The sequence below is a fragment of the Lepisma saccharinum genome, chromosome 5 (genome assembly GCF_977018435.1).
Source record: "Lepisma saccharinum chromosome 5, izLepSacc3.1, whole genome shotgun sequence".
Lineage (NCBI taxonomy): Eukaryota > Metazoa > Arthropoda > Insecta > Zygentoma > Lepismatidae > Lepisma > Lepisma saccharinum.
The window spans coordinates 84848018-84864908 of NC_139233.1; the positions used below are offsets into that span (position 1 = coordinate 84848018).

General features: G+C 36.8%; 1 protein-coding gene across 1 annotated transcript in view; it reads left to right on the forward strand.

The window, feature by feature from the left end:
* LOC145988126 (cilia- and flagella-associated protein 70-like) overlaps positions 1 to 16891 on the forward strand; it is a 210283-nt gene that overhangs the window by 68092 nt on the left and 125300 nt on the right. Inside the window, exon 4 of the mRNA XM_083122956.1 lies at positions 1735 to 1866. Coding sequence (XP_082979082.1) covers positions 1735 to 1866 — 132 coding nt within the window. The remainder of the gene's footprint in view (positions 1 to 1734; positions 1867 to 16891) is intronic.

The following is a 16891-nucleotide window of genomic DNA, read 5'->3' on the forward strand; positions in this document are numbered from 1 at the left end:
CTGTTGTATAACACACTTTACCAGGTTTCAGATCTGGGAGCTATCAGTTGTATATCAACTAGCAGTGAATATTCTCAAAATCTCACTTGTGGAGATATTATTTTGCCACATGTATTTCAATCTTACACATTTTATCAGGCCTCAAACCCAGAGCTCTTGTTTACAAGGCAACAATATTAACACTTTGCAATCAGGGGAGGCCTCACATTTTACCAGGACTCAAACCCAGAGCTCTTGTTTACAAGGCAACAATATTAACACTTTGCAATCAGGGGAGGCCTCACATTTTACCAGGACTCAAACCCAGAGCTCTTGTTTACAAGGCAATAAGCCATGGGACTATGTCCATATTCTATTGAGCATCAGAACCCAAGAGTTATGAGCTCTATATCAGCTAAATACAATTCAAAGTTGGACTTTGAACTGTGCAATGAATATTCTGTAAGTCTCACTCGGGTATATATTATCAGAACAAGGCAAAACCTGAATCCAATTCAGGCATATATGACAACATGCAAGAGGCCAATGTTCTTTTTACTAAGAATTTCCCTTGGAGTCAATGACATGATGGCATGTATGGGGAATTTTCCCTGAAAGGGCACAGTGTAGATTTTATCTCATGCATGCAAGCATATAAAATCTCCCAGGCGTGCATAATTTATTGCTGGCCGGGAGATGAAACTGATCAAAGATTAGAAAAAACATGAAACCATTTTGCTTGCCTGCCCTTGTCCTATTGTATTGATCTGTAAGTTGTAGAGGATGAGAATATAAGCATTTTTGCCCTAGTTTTAAGTATAGTCAAAACAATATCAAGAGGGGCATATTTTTGACAAGTTTATGGACAACAAACTGAGAGATGTAGCTTTTACACACATGGGCAAATCTGTCTGAGGGGGGTTCTTGTTTTCTACACTAGAATTCAAAATTCTTTAGATTTAAATATGTACACACATGGCCGATTGGGGTATAAGCCCCCCTTGACATTGTTTTAAGTGTAGGCAAATCTGTCTATTGAGGGTTCTTCTTTTCTACACTAGGATTCAAGATTCTTGGGATAGAGAGCATATCACACTTGAAGAAATGGGGAATAAGGGCATCTTGGCATAGTTTTAAGTGTAGGCAAATCGGGCTGTTTAATCATATAAGCTCTTCATTTGTACAATTTTTGTCCTTATATTATATACTTTCATACTACTGCTGAAGAAGATACTGCAACCTATGAAGGAGAAATACAACTGGGGATAACTAATGTGCCTCTCATTTCAATTTGCTAAGTTCATTGAACATTTATTTTTGGCTTCACTTCTAGATGTAATCGCTTCTTACTGTAGTTTGAATTCAAATTCAAGATTTAATTTAATTTTTATGTGTTATAGGTTAGGGATGAGGCAATCACCCTACACTCATTTAACTTACAAATGTATTGAGCATTATCATGTCACACCTACTTTCAAAATTTTTCCTGGCTACAGCAGGCTAATTTTATCTCTGTCAGGTATGAACATATCAACTCCTATCCTTATGTTTGAAAATATACTAATTTACCTGACATATAATGTCTGCACTCACAAACAAACAGACATGCATACACATATCAAATTAATAATTGGTACTCGATAATGTAAGTTAGGTGATATACAAATACAACTAAAAACTGAAATGATAGTCTAATTTGACTTAATATTAGTTAAAGTGCTTGTTAGTGAAGTTAATATTTGTGCACACTTCCAGTCACTGTCGTCGAAGCCCTAGGAATGCCTGTAAGTGTTAAGGACAAGAAATCCCAACATCCACCAGCACAAAAGGAAGAGCAAAGTAATATAATAGGAAGGTGTAACATGGATTTACTTCCTATTCTTTTAGGTAAGTGTATGAGCAACTTATTATTTGTACAGATAAAAAAAAGGTAAAGTGTTCCCCTGTGCTTAGCACCATGCAATGAAGGCATATAAGGGGTGTGTAGGTAACGCCTTACACTTTCTTGATCCGGTCGTGAGTGGGGGTGATTTAGAAGTTCTTTGGAAAAACAGCACACTTGAACTGAATTTGTTCTGAATTCTAATGCATACTACTGAAGTCAGATTTATCTTAATAAATACCTAACAAGAGCTCTTTCTTGAGAACCAACTCGATCTTAAAGGAGCTAGTAGTTGGAATAAATGTTCATATTAGTTCTATTTTTTGCAATATGAAATTGCCATGGTTATTCTTATGTGTATGTAATGCAATTGGAAAAATTAGCAATCTTTTGATCAACTAAGTCAACGTCGACAGTGTTTTGTTTGTTTATAACTTTGTCAAGTGTTGTGGGTGAGATTCTTTGTTTTACCTAATTTGTTGCTGTTTTTGCATGTATAAAGGAAGAACAACATGCCAATTTATGACTGAAGAAGTATATTTTTCGATTTTCTATAAGTGTGTTAATCATAATGAAAAACACGTTAAAGACGTATATTTAAAAAAGTTTTGTATGTGAATGTTTTTCTAAGTTACAAATTCCACATGCTTTACCAGAGATTTTTTTTAGTTGTTTTATATCATTTCTGCATTGCATTTACAGTTGTATAGATAAGAATTTTTCATAAGCAATATATTGAAAACAATAAAATACTTTCCAATGGAAACCAATTCATTACAATTGACCAATCAGTTCCGATACACCAATCGGTTCCGATAGACTAATCGGTTCCGATTGAGTGTCTAAAAACTCATATTGGCTATCGGAACCAATTGGAAAAATTTCCAGCTGGATATCGCAGTATTTACTTTCCCAAATACACAGTTAATTAAGAAAAATGCATTCTGTGTTATGATTAGGTACAAGAATAGAGAAAGAAGCATGGGACTACTCAGTATCGCACGCAGGATTTCATCGAAAACTTTCTACAAATTCACATTACCATTGTTTTATTATACTTTAATTAATTAATAATACTTACAATTATTAATTAGTTTATTTACTACTAACAATACAACTAATGCAGCTGCTGTTACTACTTATATCACTACTATTATTAAGTAGTAGAGATCTACATAAATATATTTATGAAAGCAATAGTACAAAATTACATTTTTTTTGTTTCTTTGTTACAAAATAATTGTCTAGTCAACTGTTATTTGTGCCTAGGTATATGATAGGTGAGACATTCTAAGTGTGAAGAAAATCCATAAACAAGAAAATATATTAAATTTATTGAAATAATAAAAATATGAAACTCATTCAAGGGCCAGCGGTGGTCTAGTCTGACAACCTCGTGGGAGATCCGGGTTTGATTCCAGGAATTGGTTGGAATTTATCCAGCCTTGTCTCCGCACTCGGCCTCATATCAATGGGTACATGAGAGCAGCCCTGGGGGATAAGGGCTGCCGGAGCATGGTGCTGATCACATCCCCTGCAAAATGGCTGAGATCGAGAATGTGTGGGACCCAGCACATCACTACATGTGCCTTCATGGCACGGTGCTATATGCACGGGGAAATTTACAATACCTTTACCTATGGAACTCACCCAGGATGATGATGAGGCACGAGAATACATGTTGCCAAATTCCACTGAGTCTATGTTTTCATTCAAAAGTAGACATTCCAACACATTTATCACTTCTAGGTGATTCACAAAGCACTTCTTCAACATTATTTAATGATGTGGATGTAGACTCAGCATCACTTGGGAGTTCACAAGGGGATGCAAAATCAGTACTGGGAAGAACGTTTGCAATAACGTTGGCACACTGTGATGAAGCAAGGAATTTTCAGAATTCTCGTGAGAGACTGCGCGACCATTTGCAAAATTGAACTTTGTGGCCGCTTAGATTGTGTTTGGAATGTTGTTTTTCTCCATGCTGCATTAGAATAATAATTCAAATTATTATTAGTAGTATTATTATTATTATTACTGTCGCAGATCTTTGACTGTGATAAATTAGCCATTTTTAATTTTTTCTATAACATTTTCCATAATATTTCCCCCCCTTGCATACGCCACTGGGAATACTGTAGTCCTCATGTTCTTGAGTGATCGAAAAATTAGGTAGGTTTTCCACATGAATGTAAGCTACTTTTAACTTCAATTGTGAGCATCTGTTGATTCATCTGTTACCTCACCTTATGATCTTATGAAGAGCCAAAATTTAGAATGTTTTGGCTATCACTTGAATTCTAAAGAGATAAAAGAAAAGAATGAGAAAACAAATTGATTATCTTAGTTCAGTATATAGCAGTGAATTGTGGTGGATGGTGTTGTTGAGCTCAGAGTTGAAAAAGGAGAATAGAAGAAAGAAAAACTGGAATACTTTTTGACTATTTCAAGAAGAAATCCAAAAATATGAGTAGTAACTTGGTTTGCAAACTCGCATATAAAACTTAATTGACTTATTAATAATAATTAAAAGTAACAAAATAACACAAGAATGATTAGCAAATTAACAAAAAATAAGTAAAAGATTGCACTACTTGATATTATTAACAAATGTTTTGCCTAATAGAAGACCGAAAGGCAAGCTTGGAGGAAAATATATTCATACTTGAGGAGAGATCATTGAATTGTGTGTCAAGTCTTTAAAAGAGAGATCTTTTTTGAATTTGTAGTCTGTTTTTTTTAAAAAAATAAACTTGTGTTGAGTGTTGTGCGCATGGGTACACGAAAGTGGAATTCCTCAAGGAGTGTGTTACATTGAATTTTGTATAAATAACTGAAATCATTCCTCAAACGGCGTTGAGATGCAGTCTGTAAATTTGGAAAAGACAAGAAAAATTGAAAAATTGTGTAAAGAGGGAACCCTGTAACAAACTATAGCCAGGAAGAAGTGAAAGACTGAATCGATTCTAGAGATCTGAGTGAGACAAGCCATGGACCAGACGGAAGAGCAGTATTCTATTATTGGAGAAATGAATGACTTGAAGTATAAAGTGAGGGCTGAGATGTCACTAATTTCAGTGAAACGGTACAGTAAACCCAAGAGATGCATTGCCTTTTTTGTGGTGCCTGTAATATGTTCCTGAAATGCAGTGACGTGCGGTGACGTCGACACTTGGGGTAGCAATCAGTGGCGTGCTCAAGGAGGGGGGGGGGGGGGTTGGTGTGGCTCATACCCCTCCCCCTGTTTAGGGTCCAGTATTCCTAAAAATAGAACGTCAATAACAGGAAAAGGTTACAAAATGATGAATGAGTACTAAAAAAAGTACACGTAACCCCCACCACCATTTGAAAATAAAAAAGATTTGATTTGACTACTAAGCGAGAGATCCTGGGTTCGAATCTCAGCTTGCCCATGTGTAGCTATTCTTTGAGTGTGCCCCTTCATCAATTATATTGTATTTTCTTCGCGATTAGCCAAAAATGGCAGAAAAGCGAAGTAAATTAAACCAAATCAAGCAATCAATCAATGATTTGACTTGATTTTTGTTACTTAGCGTCGCTTTTTTCTCACATTTGGCTAATTGCGAAGATGATACGATAAATTAATGAATTGACACACACAAAGAACACCCATGCCCAGGTCGGGATTCGAACCCAAAACTCCTGGTATCGTAGCGTGCTGTGATAACCACTCCCCCACGGTTGTTTGATTTGGTGTTAAGTCCACTTTATGCACAGAAACAAAACAGGTAACAAAACACACTTTTTTGTAGTTTCTTCAATAATATTCATTTGGCTTCTTGAGTTCTGAGATATATTTTTCATTTCAAATTATTTCATTATTCACTGCAGAGTACAACATATAGGAACAGGAATGTGTGCTCATCCGGTTCGAATCCTGGCCTGGATTGTTCATATGAGGTCCCTTCATCAATTTCATCACATCATCACATTATCCTCATTTTCGCGATAACCAAATGTGGCAGAAAAGCGAAGTAAAATAAACCAAACCAACAACAATATGAATGTGCGTTCTCTTGCACAAGTAAATTCAGTCGTTGGAGGCCAAGAGATTAGTATATTTAAAAAAAAAAAACACTACTAAAACGAGAGCCAGAGAGAGCCTGAGCAAATATTTGTAATTTAATCATTATATATTCCATATTTGAAAAAAAAAATAAAAAATAAAAAATAAAGGAAGCATAACATTATTGTCTACACGTAACACGTTCCCATGTCATAAATAATAAAACTACATACCATATTATACATACATATTGTACAACGTGTAAAATGTTGTGTAAATACAGAGAACATAAGTACTGCAGAAAATTTTCGCTTGAGTTCTTTAGAGGATTTACAAAGGAATCGAATGGAAACCAATCCCCTATCTGTCCTATAGCAGATAGACTGAGGGACCTGAAAGCACGGGCTTTCAACCATTGCAGCAGGGGCAAGGGAGGGAGAGGCAGAAATCTTCCCTTTTCCTTAGGAAACCCGTTTCTACCTGGAACTGCTAAGGCTGAAGAAGAGCGAGCTAGGCCAGTTTTGCCCGCGGATCACACCGGGGAAAGAGAAGCGAGTGAAAAAGAAAATGTTGCATTTGAACTGTGGCTTTAACAAGACAATAAATATTGTGATTTGAAAATAATTAGAGATGTGACATTGATTAATCTATCTCTGCTAGACTAGCTACTCCTCAGTGCACCTCACTGCTGAAATGTGAGCTTTTCATGGAAAACAATGCCTAAATTTTTGTGAGAACATACTGCTTTGATGTTATTGCCAGAGATCAGAGATAGAGTAAGATGACTTTAACTGGTTCTTCTTGAGAGAGATAGTGAGAGTGATACACTTTTCAGGATATAATGTAAGGCCCCATGTCAGACACCAGGAAGTAAATGTTGTTATGTCATTCTGCAGTAAATGAGTATCGTCGTAAGTGGAGATTTCTCTGAAAATTTTACAGTCATACGAAAAAAGAAGGTAATTACTAGTGGGAGCTGTGAGGTGGTCGGCAAGGTCGTTGACGAATAATATGAACAACTACTAGAACACTTCCCTGTGGAACTCCACAGAGCACAAGAAGAAAGCTAGATGTAGTTCCTGAAAGAATGACACGTTGTTGGCGATCACTAAGGTAATCTGTGAGAGGGGTTAGAAATTTGCCATGAATGTTGAATCTATTGCATAATTTGTGAATCAGAAAACGATGACTAACAGTGTCGAAGGCTTTGGCCAGATCAAAATATATTACATCTAATTGTGAATTATTTGAAATGCATTTCATAACATGTGAGAAAAAAAAAAACAGACAGGTGTGTAAGACAGGAGCTATCAGGAAGAAAACCATGTTGGTTTGAGCTTAAGTAAGGAGAAACAAATTTATAGAGTCTGTCTTTGATAATTTTTCACAAATGATGCAGTGGCGGGTCGTAGTGTGACCTTATGGGTGTGCACTTCAGACCTGTGTCCAGAATAAGTTTTATCAACCCTCTCAAATACTCACACCCGTTTTTGCGTACATAATGATGCTAAATGTATTTGCAACCCAAGTTATAACCACCTTTTACTGAAAATGAGGCTATGAGAGAGTTTTATTTCATGAAAAATATAAAAAATATTAATATATATAAATTGGAAATACTCGGTGAATTTTCTGTCAATCACGAGAAGAGCGATGTTATTGGGTATAGATAATTCAATATACAATAACATGACAAAGTCACTATAAACATAGAAATACCAATCTATAATATTCAATATTATTATTGATTTGCAAAATATTTTGTAAAACTTTTCTCCTTCGCTCCACTGATAATAGTGAACAAGAATAACATAATTTGCATACACCAAACAAGCAGGGCCAGTCAATTATCCGAGGTGCCAAACCGAGGATCCTCCTTGATTAGAGGCAAATCCTAACCGTGGCTATTTGATTCTTTGTTTGAGTTTATTTTTTAGATCCACTTTATGCACAGAAATGCAAATAGAGAACACCTACAGTTTAAATTGGGATCCGAACCACTATGAGCCTCCACCATGCCCGTGGCTTTTTGTTTTCAAAACAGTTGGATTTATTGTTGAAAAGAATTAATTGAAGTTACTGCTGAATATCTAAATAAGTATATTGCAAAATCATGTAGCAATTTAAGCTAACAGATTTTTGTTGAATTTGATGTCATTATGTAGATATTAATTAAACACATACCTACAATAAACATGTTCTTCCACAGTATTGAAGTGTTTTTAAAATATGGTTATTATTTTTTGTCATTAAATCCGTAAATATATAACATGGTTATGATTTATATTGGAGGAAGGTGGAAGTAGGGGGTGCCAAAGTTCCACCTTACCTGGGTGAAAATTTTATCTTGAGCCACTCTTGAAAGGTGATATCCAGAAAATCAGTTGTAATCTATCTAGCAGTTGTGTACTTCTAATGACCGACAGAAGCAAGCGAAATGAAGAGAATAATAAATATTAAAGAAAATAACAGTACTTACTCAGTCCACTCCACACTGCCCTCTTTGTACTTCAAACTTTTCCTTTCCCTTCCGCTATCCGTATTATTACTACAGTTGCTGCACGCTTTGTAGCTAATTTCCCTCCAAAAATTCAACAATGTTAAATATTACGTCTCTGCTTTCGCTATGTACAGTTTTCCTTTCATTATGAGAGCAAACATTTTCCACTGAAAGAGGAACGAGCTTTTGACAGTGCAACAATTTTGCAATACACGAGCAGGCACAGCTGACTGATCCACGGTTCTCCTGCGTGGGTTGATAATTCGACTACAGCGCCACAAGGGCAGTTTATTTTGACTAAGCTGCACTAAACAAAAACAATGCAATACATTGTTTAAAGCATGCGTTTCGCTTTCAGTCCTCCCTTTCCATTCTCCCTGCTGAAAACAGTGTGGACGAAAATACCATAGAAATTCCATTTTCCAAAAAAAAATCCCTTGATTTACGACGCTGTGTGGGTTGCCTCTACTCTGCTCGCTACACGATCTCGAATTGAACAGGATTGCAACACTGCTGTATCGTGAACACAATGCTAGCAGTGTGAGTGAAGCCCAAAATGCTGCGATCCAGAAGAGGGAATCACTTTTCTTTTCTTGCATGCTGCAAACAGCAGCAAATAAGCACAGGGCCATTTGTGTTCCGACCAAACGTATCTCAGCGGCAGGCATTGGTAATGCGAATCCGATGGGGTGATTGGGCTTCGGAACGTTTGATGTTTTGAAGGCGATGGTGTTCAGTGAATAAGTATAATAAAAATTAATTGCATTGCTGATTTATTTGGGTGTGCACGTGCGAATGTGCGAATAGGCAGTAGCTGCTACTGAAATGATGGACAGAGGAGAGAGTAAGGAGATTGGTCTGTAAGAAGAAACAAGATTTTTGTTACCACTTTTGTAAATCGGTGTGATGTTGGCTTGTTTCCAAGCATGAGGAAAGACACCTTCTGAGAAACATCTGTTCAGGAGAGTGCTGAGGGGGATAGCACAGGGATTCTAATGTTTTCCTGAGGAACACAGTGTTGAAATCATCCTATCCTAGAGCACGGCGAGCAGAAAGAGAGGACAACAGATTTTTCACCTCATTGGGGGTAGTGGCAAGCATCGTTAGAGAGGAGAAACAGACTGGCCTTATGTTTGACAATGCTGCAAGGGAGGACGGCAGGCAGAAGTTACGAATGGGGATATAAAACTACAAGGAACATGTTTTCGCACCTGCAAACGGCATTAAAGTGGCCTAATCTTGTCCCTATTTCAGAGAACTAAAGTATTTTGTGGAAATACCAGTAAGATAACAATTTGGTGGAATATTAATTATCTAAATTGAACTATTATCCAACAAGGATGGTAAAATGAATAATGGATGATATATGTTTTTAATTTATTATGATATTATCAGTGGCGTGCATACAAGGTAAGCTACCGAAACACTGCTTCGGCATGCAATTCGAATTTTGCATAATTCCCAGGATACCAAAAGTGTCGAGAGGCATTTTTGCGGAGGCCGTGAAAGACTAAAATGACGCAAAGCAGTGGCGTGCGGTGTTTTTATCAAGGCAAGCCTGCACCTTGATGTACTATTGTTTACTTAGAAATTATATATTCAGTGCTTCGGCTATCTAAATGGTCACCTCACTCTGCTGGATATTATCCTCATTTAGTTCTGAACAGGTCTATAAATGATACCCTGTAGATATTCCATGTTGCGATTAGTACCCATGGTGCACAGTTAGGGCAACTATTCAGGAGGGATTTATAAAATTTAGGCCCCTAGGCTATCCTTTATTTTGGGCCCTGCTGACATTATCATCATCATTATCATCATCATTACTTCCATTAATTGCATAATCTGTGTTAATAACACTTTTAAACTTTGTAATATACACACATCTGAGTAAAATATTTGACGAATTTAGACTTGTATGGGTTTATATGCAGTACTATAAAGAGACGTTATTTAAATGCTAGAAGCCCTTCCTTCTGCCTTTTTTAATGTAGAAACAAGTAAAAAGATTTGACATGTTGATTTATTTCGTTATTATTACAAATTTAAGGAATTCAATAACAATGCTGTTTGTCACTTCTGCCTCTTCAGCGTCTCATTTTTATGCAGCCCCTTCCTGGCCTAGCGGCCCATAGGTATTGTCTAGGATAGTCCAGTAGCAAATACCCACTGCTATTATTTAAGAAAAGCAGTAAGACTAGTATGCTTTGCTTTTATGTTATATTTTTCTTCCGAGGCTAAAAGTAGTTTGTTCATTGCATTGCCTCAAGAGCTATTTACGAAGAACGATGGACCAAAAGCTTCTTAACTCTGTGGCACTGTATCAAGTGCATAAGGAAAAAACTGGATAATACTGACACTAAAGGGATCATGAAATATTTCATTGATTGTTGTTTCCCTTTGTAAAAGTAGGGTAGCAGTTGAAAATATTCTGTTTTGCAAAATGCGACTGTTTTATTTAATTAGGATTAGTAAATTTGTTACTTCTACGTGATACCAGTAAACATAAGTGTGCTACTTCATACTGCATTACTGTGGGTAGTGTCACTTATACAATGCGTAATGAACGCATATATATGTGTGAGCATGTGCGAAGATATTAAACTCCCATAAAGGATTGTGGGAGAAGGTACAGTATATAAACAGTTTATGATAATCAAATTTTCAATCAAGAGTTGCATATAAAATATTATGTTACATAATTATGTAATTGCAATGTAGAGATTTTTTGTCCAGCTCAAAAAGTTCGGTGTACAGACACCTCAGAAAGTAGTCCTGCATCTAATCTGATAATGCTGTGCTATGCTAGCTAGTAAGAAAACATGTCCGAGGCCTCATTTCCACCCACACTGGCTACCTGCTTATTGCTTGAACACGATTCAAACAAGACCTTGAATGATCATGATAGACACAACCAACAGGAGAAGGGGGAGGGGGTGCTTAGATTTGCTGATGTTCACTGAGAAGCATGACTTCTCTTCAATAGCCGAAGGCATTACGTGGTCGATTTTCGATCGTGCCACCTAAGTTCCTGGGTTTGATTCACGGCCTGTACATGGATTTTTTAGTTCCCTTCGTCAATTTCATCTAATTATTATCCATCAAAAAAATGGTGTTATACTTGATGTATTGTTGCCGTCACGCATGAATAAAATCAGAACACATTCACGGGTGTGCACACGCAAAATGAAATTTATATATGTTCACCATTTTCTTTACCTTAAGACAACTTCATGCAGATCTACTAATCGCGACTTATCTACAGTTAATTACAGGATCATTTCACTGTAATGTTAGCATACTAGGAAAAGAAGCGCAGCTTTACAAATGGAACACGGAAATGAATCTACCTGTGGGAGTGAGAATTTCTATATGATAATGACAAATGTGTTTATTTGGTGTTTTTGTGTGCGTTCACACACCCACGTAATCTCTTAGATGAGTTAGTGTCAGTTTGAAAACAGCATTGGACGTGTTGATCTTGTTACAAATAATATGTTCATTACAACTAATGTAGGGGAATTAGAGCTAAACCAAGACATCTGAAAACAAATGGACATCGTAATGTGTTGCAAAGCCAGAGTCCCAGGTTCGAACTCTGATCAGTCATGAATGTCTTTGTGCTATCGTCATTCCATCAATTTATCCTTTCTCATCATTGAGATTAACATGGGAGATAGAAAAGCGATGTATAAAATAACAAAAACCTTTGCTGCCTTAGTTGTCTCTTCACAATCTCGTCAACGAAGGTTCCGGGTTTGAGTCTCAGCTTGGACATAGGCATGTCCATCGGGAGTGCCCTTTCACAAACCTCACCCAACAATCGTTCATTTTCATACTTGCGGCTGGGCAAGAGTGGCAGAGAGAAGAGACGTTAAATAAGAAAAATGCCAGTTTCTAGAGAGATAGAAGACATCTCAAAGCCTGGTCCAAGGAAAATAGTAGTATTGTGTGTCAGTGTAGCCTAAATTTTAAATATATACCTAGTTAAATTATTAATTAGCAATCAGTGTTTGGAAGTAACTAGTTACAAGTAACTCAGTTACAAGTAACAGTTACTATTTTCGAAGAAATATAACTGTAACTAGTTACTTTTGAAGTCGAGTAGCTGTAACTGTAACAGAGTTACTTTTTTTTCAATAGAAGTAACGTTTCAACACTTACTTTTATAATTACTTCATGACACTTAAGTTGCTAAATAAATGTCATATATTATTGGTGACTTAGGACTTATGAGCCGGAACCATCGATAAACTATTACTTTCTGCAGCAATAAAAATGTCCATCCTTTGTTACATCAATTCTTGAAAATAATAGATGAAGAGGAAAAGGGAAAGTTGTTGAACTAAATTTGTCCCCTGTCGATGGCTAGACGGCAGGCTCCGGGTGATAGGTTTATCGGATGTTTCATCTTTCATTTGGTAGTCCTCAATTCCAAAGCGATATGCACTGTGCACACAGGATATGCATACCTCCGAAGGGGGGTGGATTTCCCAGAAGCAGGAAGATGAGATTAGGAGGAGAATTCTTTTCTATTGCTGATAGTTTGCCATTGTCAGTTGTGTGCTGTGAAGTGTCTCTTGTTTCTGTATTGATTGATTTATTGATTTGGTGTTTTGCATCCACTTTATGCACAGTAAGGCTAATCGGAACTGGACCTACAGTTTAAAGTGAGATCTCAACCACTATATGCCTCCACCAGGAATCGAACCCGAGTCTTGTTTCTGTAGTTTGTTAATCTGTGGCCTTATAATTTTCCCCCTTGTGTAAGCAGCATCTGTTAGTTTTTTTTTTTTTACTGGAATAAAATGAAAAGGAACATATTGCAATATTTCAATGTTTTTACGAAATAAATATGTAGATGGTACTGGTACAGCCAACAACAAAAGAAACAGCAGGTGAATTGTCCACCACCATTTTCATTTGATCTGAGTTACACAATGTGTTGACAATGAATTGAATTAAAGACGTCAATAAGCAGAGAACAATGCCTGCTTCGAACCAACATAGTTTAATTCCTTAAAACAACAACATGTTATTCCTTCAGCGTCGAATAACATGGGTACCTGGGGGAAACCCTGGGGGGTAAAGGCGGTCAGGGGCGTGATGCTGATCACATCACCCCCACTCACGACCGGATCAAGAATGTGTGGGGCATTACCCCCACACCCCCTATATGCCTTCATGGTGTGGTGCTATGCACAGGGGACCACTTTACCTTTTTTACCTTTTTAAAACAACACAGGATGTAGTATAAAAAAGTAATGGAAATAGCGGTGGACAATTTGCTTACCATTATCTTTGCCATTGACTGTACTATGATTGAAACTGAAGAAGACGAGAGCCAGCAAGTGGACATATGAATGGAAAATAATGTAATTGCTTCTACTTGCTTTGATTAATATCAATTCCTGGTAATTTTAAAACGGGAGTAAAACTATTTCCGGTTAGAATTCGCTAATTTACGATTCTTCAGCATTTCTGAAATTTTTGAAAAAATAATATATTTTGGTAAGTGCTGTTCGTTTAAGATGTTAATTAGAAGCCAATTTGCTGAAATTACAGATATGACAGATCTTTACTTTGGAATCAGTCATGGACATCCAGAAAGGGGGGGCAAGGGAGGGCCACGTCCCCCTCTGGATAATGAAAGTCAACCAAATATTATATTTCACACATATATTTTCATTTCAGCCACAAAAATATGTATTAATTATTGCTTGAACATGATAAATTCAAATTCAAAATTATTATGTGGGGAAATGTGCCTTGTTTGCCCCCCTTAAAAAGAATACCTTGTTTGCCCCTCTCTGGAAAAAATCCTGCGGACGCCCTTGGAATGAATAATAATAATAATAAACGGCATTGTGATTGTTATACAACAACGAATTACAATAATCGTGCGGCAAACCAACGAATCAGGATGACCCTTAACCATCATTCTCGCTTGTTTATGTAATCGTTTCATAGGAAGCTTCTTTTGAAGATAAGTGACTCGTAAAATGGAAATACCTCTAGCAGACACAAAGACACAGACACACACACACACACACACACACACACACACACACACACACACACACACACACATACATGTGAGCGAGTGAGAGAAATTGGTATGTTAGATGGTATAAAATCGTTATTTCTACAGTTTCTAGAATTCCTCCCCAATGATAATTCCTTAAATACAACAATGACAATAAATATAAATATATGTAGACTTATATTATGTACCAGTAACATAAGTAAAACACATGTAAGTCTTCACAAATAATTATCTCAATTAATGATGATCGAATTTTGAAATTTGTTTCAAAATTATTATGTGGGGAAATGTGCCTTGTTTGCCCCCTTAAAAAGAATACCTTGTTTGCCCCTCTCTGGAAAAAATCCTGCGGACGCTCTTGGAATGAATAATAGTAATAATAAACGGCATTGTGATTGTGATACAACAACGAATTACAATAATCGTGCGGCAAACCAACGAATCAGGACGACCCTTAACCATCATTCTTGCTTGTTTATGTAATTGTTTCATAGGAAGCTACTTTTGAAGATAAGTGACTCGTAAAACGGAAATGTGGTTTGAGGTGCCCGTATCCCCCTGCATACCTCTAGCAGACACAAAGACACAGACACACACACACACACACACACACACACACACACAAACACACACACATGTGAGCGAGTGAGAGAAATTGGTATGTTAGATGGTATAAAATCGTTATTTCTACAGTTTCTAGAATTCCTCCCCAACGACAATAAATATAAATATATTATATGTAGACTTATATTATGTACCAGTAACATAAGTAAAACACATGTAAGTCGTCACAAATAATTATCTCAATTAATGATGATCGAATTTTGAAATTTGTTTGCAAGAAAATTTCCAGGAGAAAGTAACTGTAAAAGTAACTGTAACTGAGTTACTTTCTAAAATGAGTAACTGTAACTGTAACTACTTACCTTTTAAAAAGTAACTTTTCGAACACTGTTAGCAATATCCATGAAACTGCAATCTGTGAAGTTAAATCTGGTGGTGACCAGACATACTCTTTTTAAGAGTATTATACTCTTTAAGAGGTTCATATACTCTATACTCTTTTCAATTTGCAAAAATCTCCAAATATACACTTTTCCTTGCTATTTATAATAATTTCATTCATTATTTTACCCTTAAAAATGCGTTAAAATCCACAGAACAGAAAATGCATTGCAAGTAGGGTTCCCAACTCTGAGCTGAACAATTCCTGGAAAAGGTCACCCCCCCCAAATCTTAGGAGTATTAAAAAAAAAGTCTGAATGCATTTTTAAGCTATTTTAATAATCTGATACCGATACTTACAAAAAATGCAGGGACAGCAATGCTTCAGTTGCATGTTGCATCACTCGTACTGGATGTGGCAGAGGCAGCCATCACAGCTGATACTTTAAACCTGTATTTATCTTGAGATTTGGCTCATTCACTAAGTCAGGCCTACCCTGATGCAGGTCATGTTGTAGTTTATTTTTACCTGTATTTCAGCTTTTAGTTGATTCTCACTTAATCTGTTTCTCGTTTCCGTATACCCATTACACTAAACACTTGCTCACAAAATGAATTTTCTAACAGGCACTGACAACACAAATGATACTAATTTTAGAAGTTCTTTCCATTCTGGAGCTTTTTCAAAGAAAGATATCCACTTTTCTTCCACAGTTTCTTTATTGAGGGAGTCTATTGTTCTTCTCAGAACACAAAAATCTTCATACAGCTGATCTAAATTTATGATGATCTGCAGGCAGTTAATCAACTCCTCAATTTCTTCCCATGTGGGTGGTTGCGTAAAGTAAAACAGCCATTTTCTTAAAAATTGAATCTTCAAAATTATAAAAAAAGGTAAAGTGCTCCCCTGTGCTTAGCACCACGCCATGAAGGCGTATAGGGGGTGTGGGGGTAACGCCCCACACTTTCTTGATCCGGTCGTGAGTGGGGGTGATGTGATCAGCATCACGCCCCTGACCGCCTTTACCCCCCAGGGTTTCCCCCAGGTACCCATGTTATTCGACGCTGGGTGGGCACCGGGGCCGCTTCCATCGTTAGAAAAGTTCCCGGATTTGAACCGGCCGGGGATCGAACCCGGGACCTTTAGCATGGTAGTCAGACGCGTTACCGACTGAGCCACCGCAGCCACCTTCAAAATTATACCACTTTGAAATGTACATTAGCGCTTTTTCAAATAAAGCATTTGCACTTCTTTCAAACTTCCTTTTGCCTTAATTTTTCATATTATTTAGCATTCTTTTTGCTTCACTGCCATAAAATTTATCATTTTGTTTGCATTGAATCTCAGATTTCACTTTACTCATTAAGGTATGCAGTTCAGTGGACTTTAAAGATTTGTTTTCTAAATGCTGAATGCTGGTATAGAATAATTTAAGCACATTATGGATAAACCATAAAGTACACAAATGAATGGAATCATCATCCTCACTTCCACCGAATACGTCCACAGCA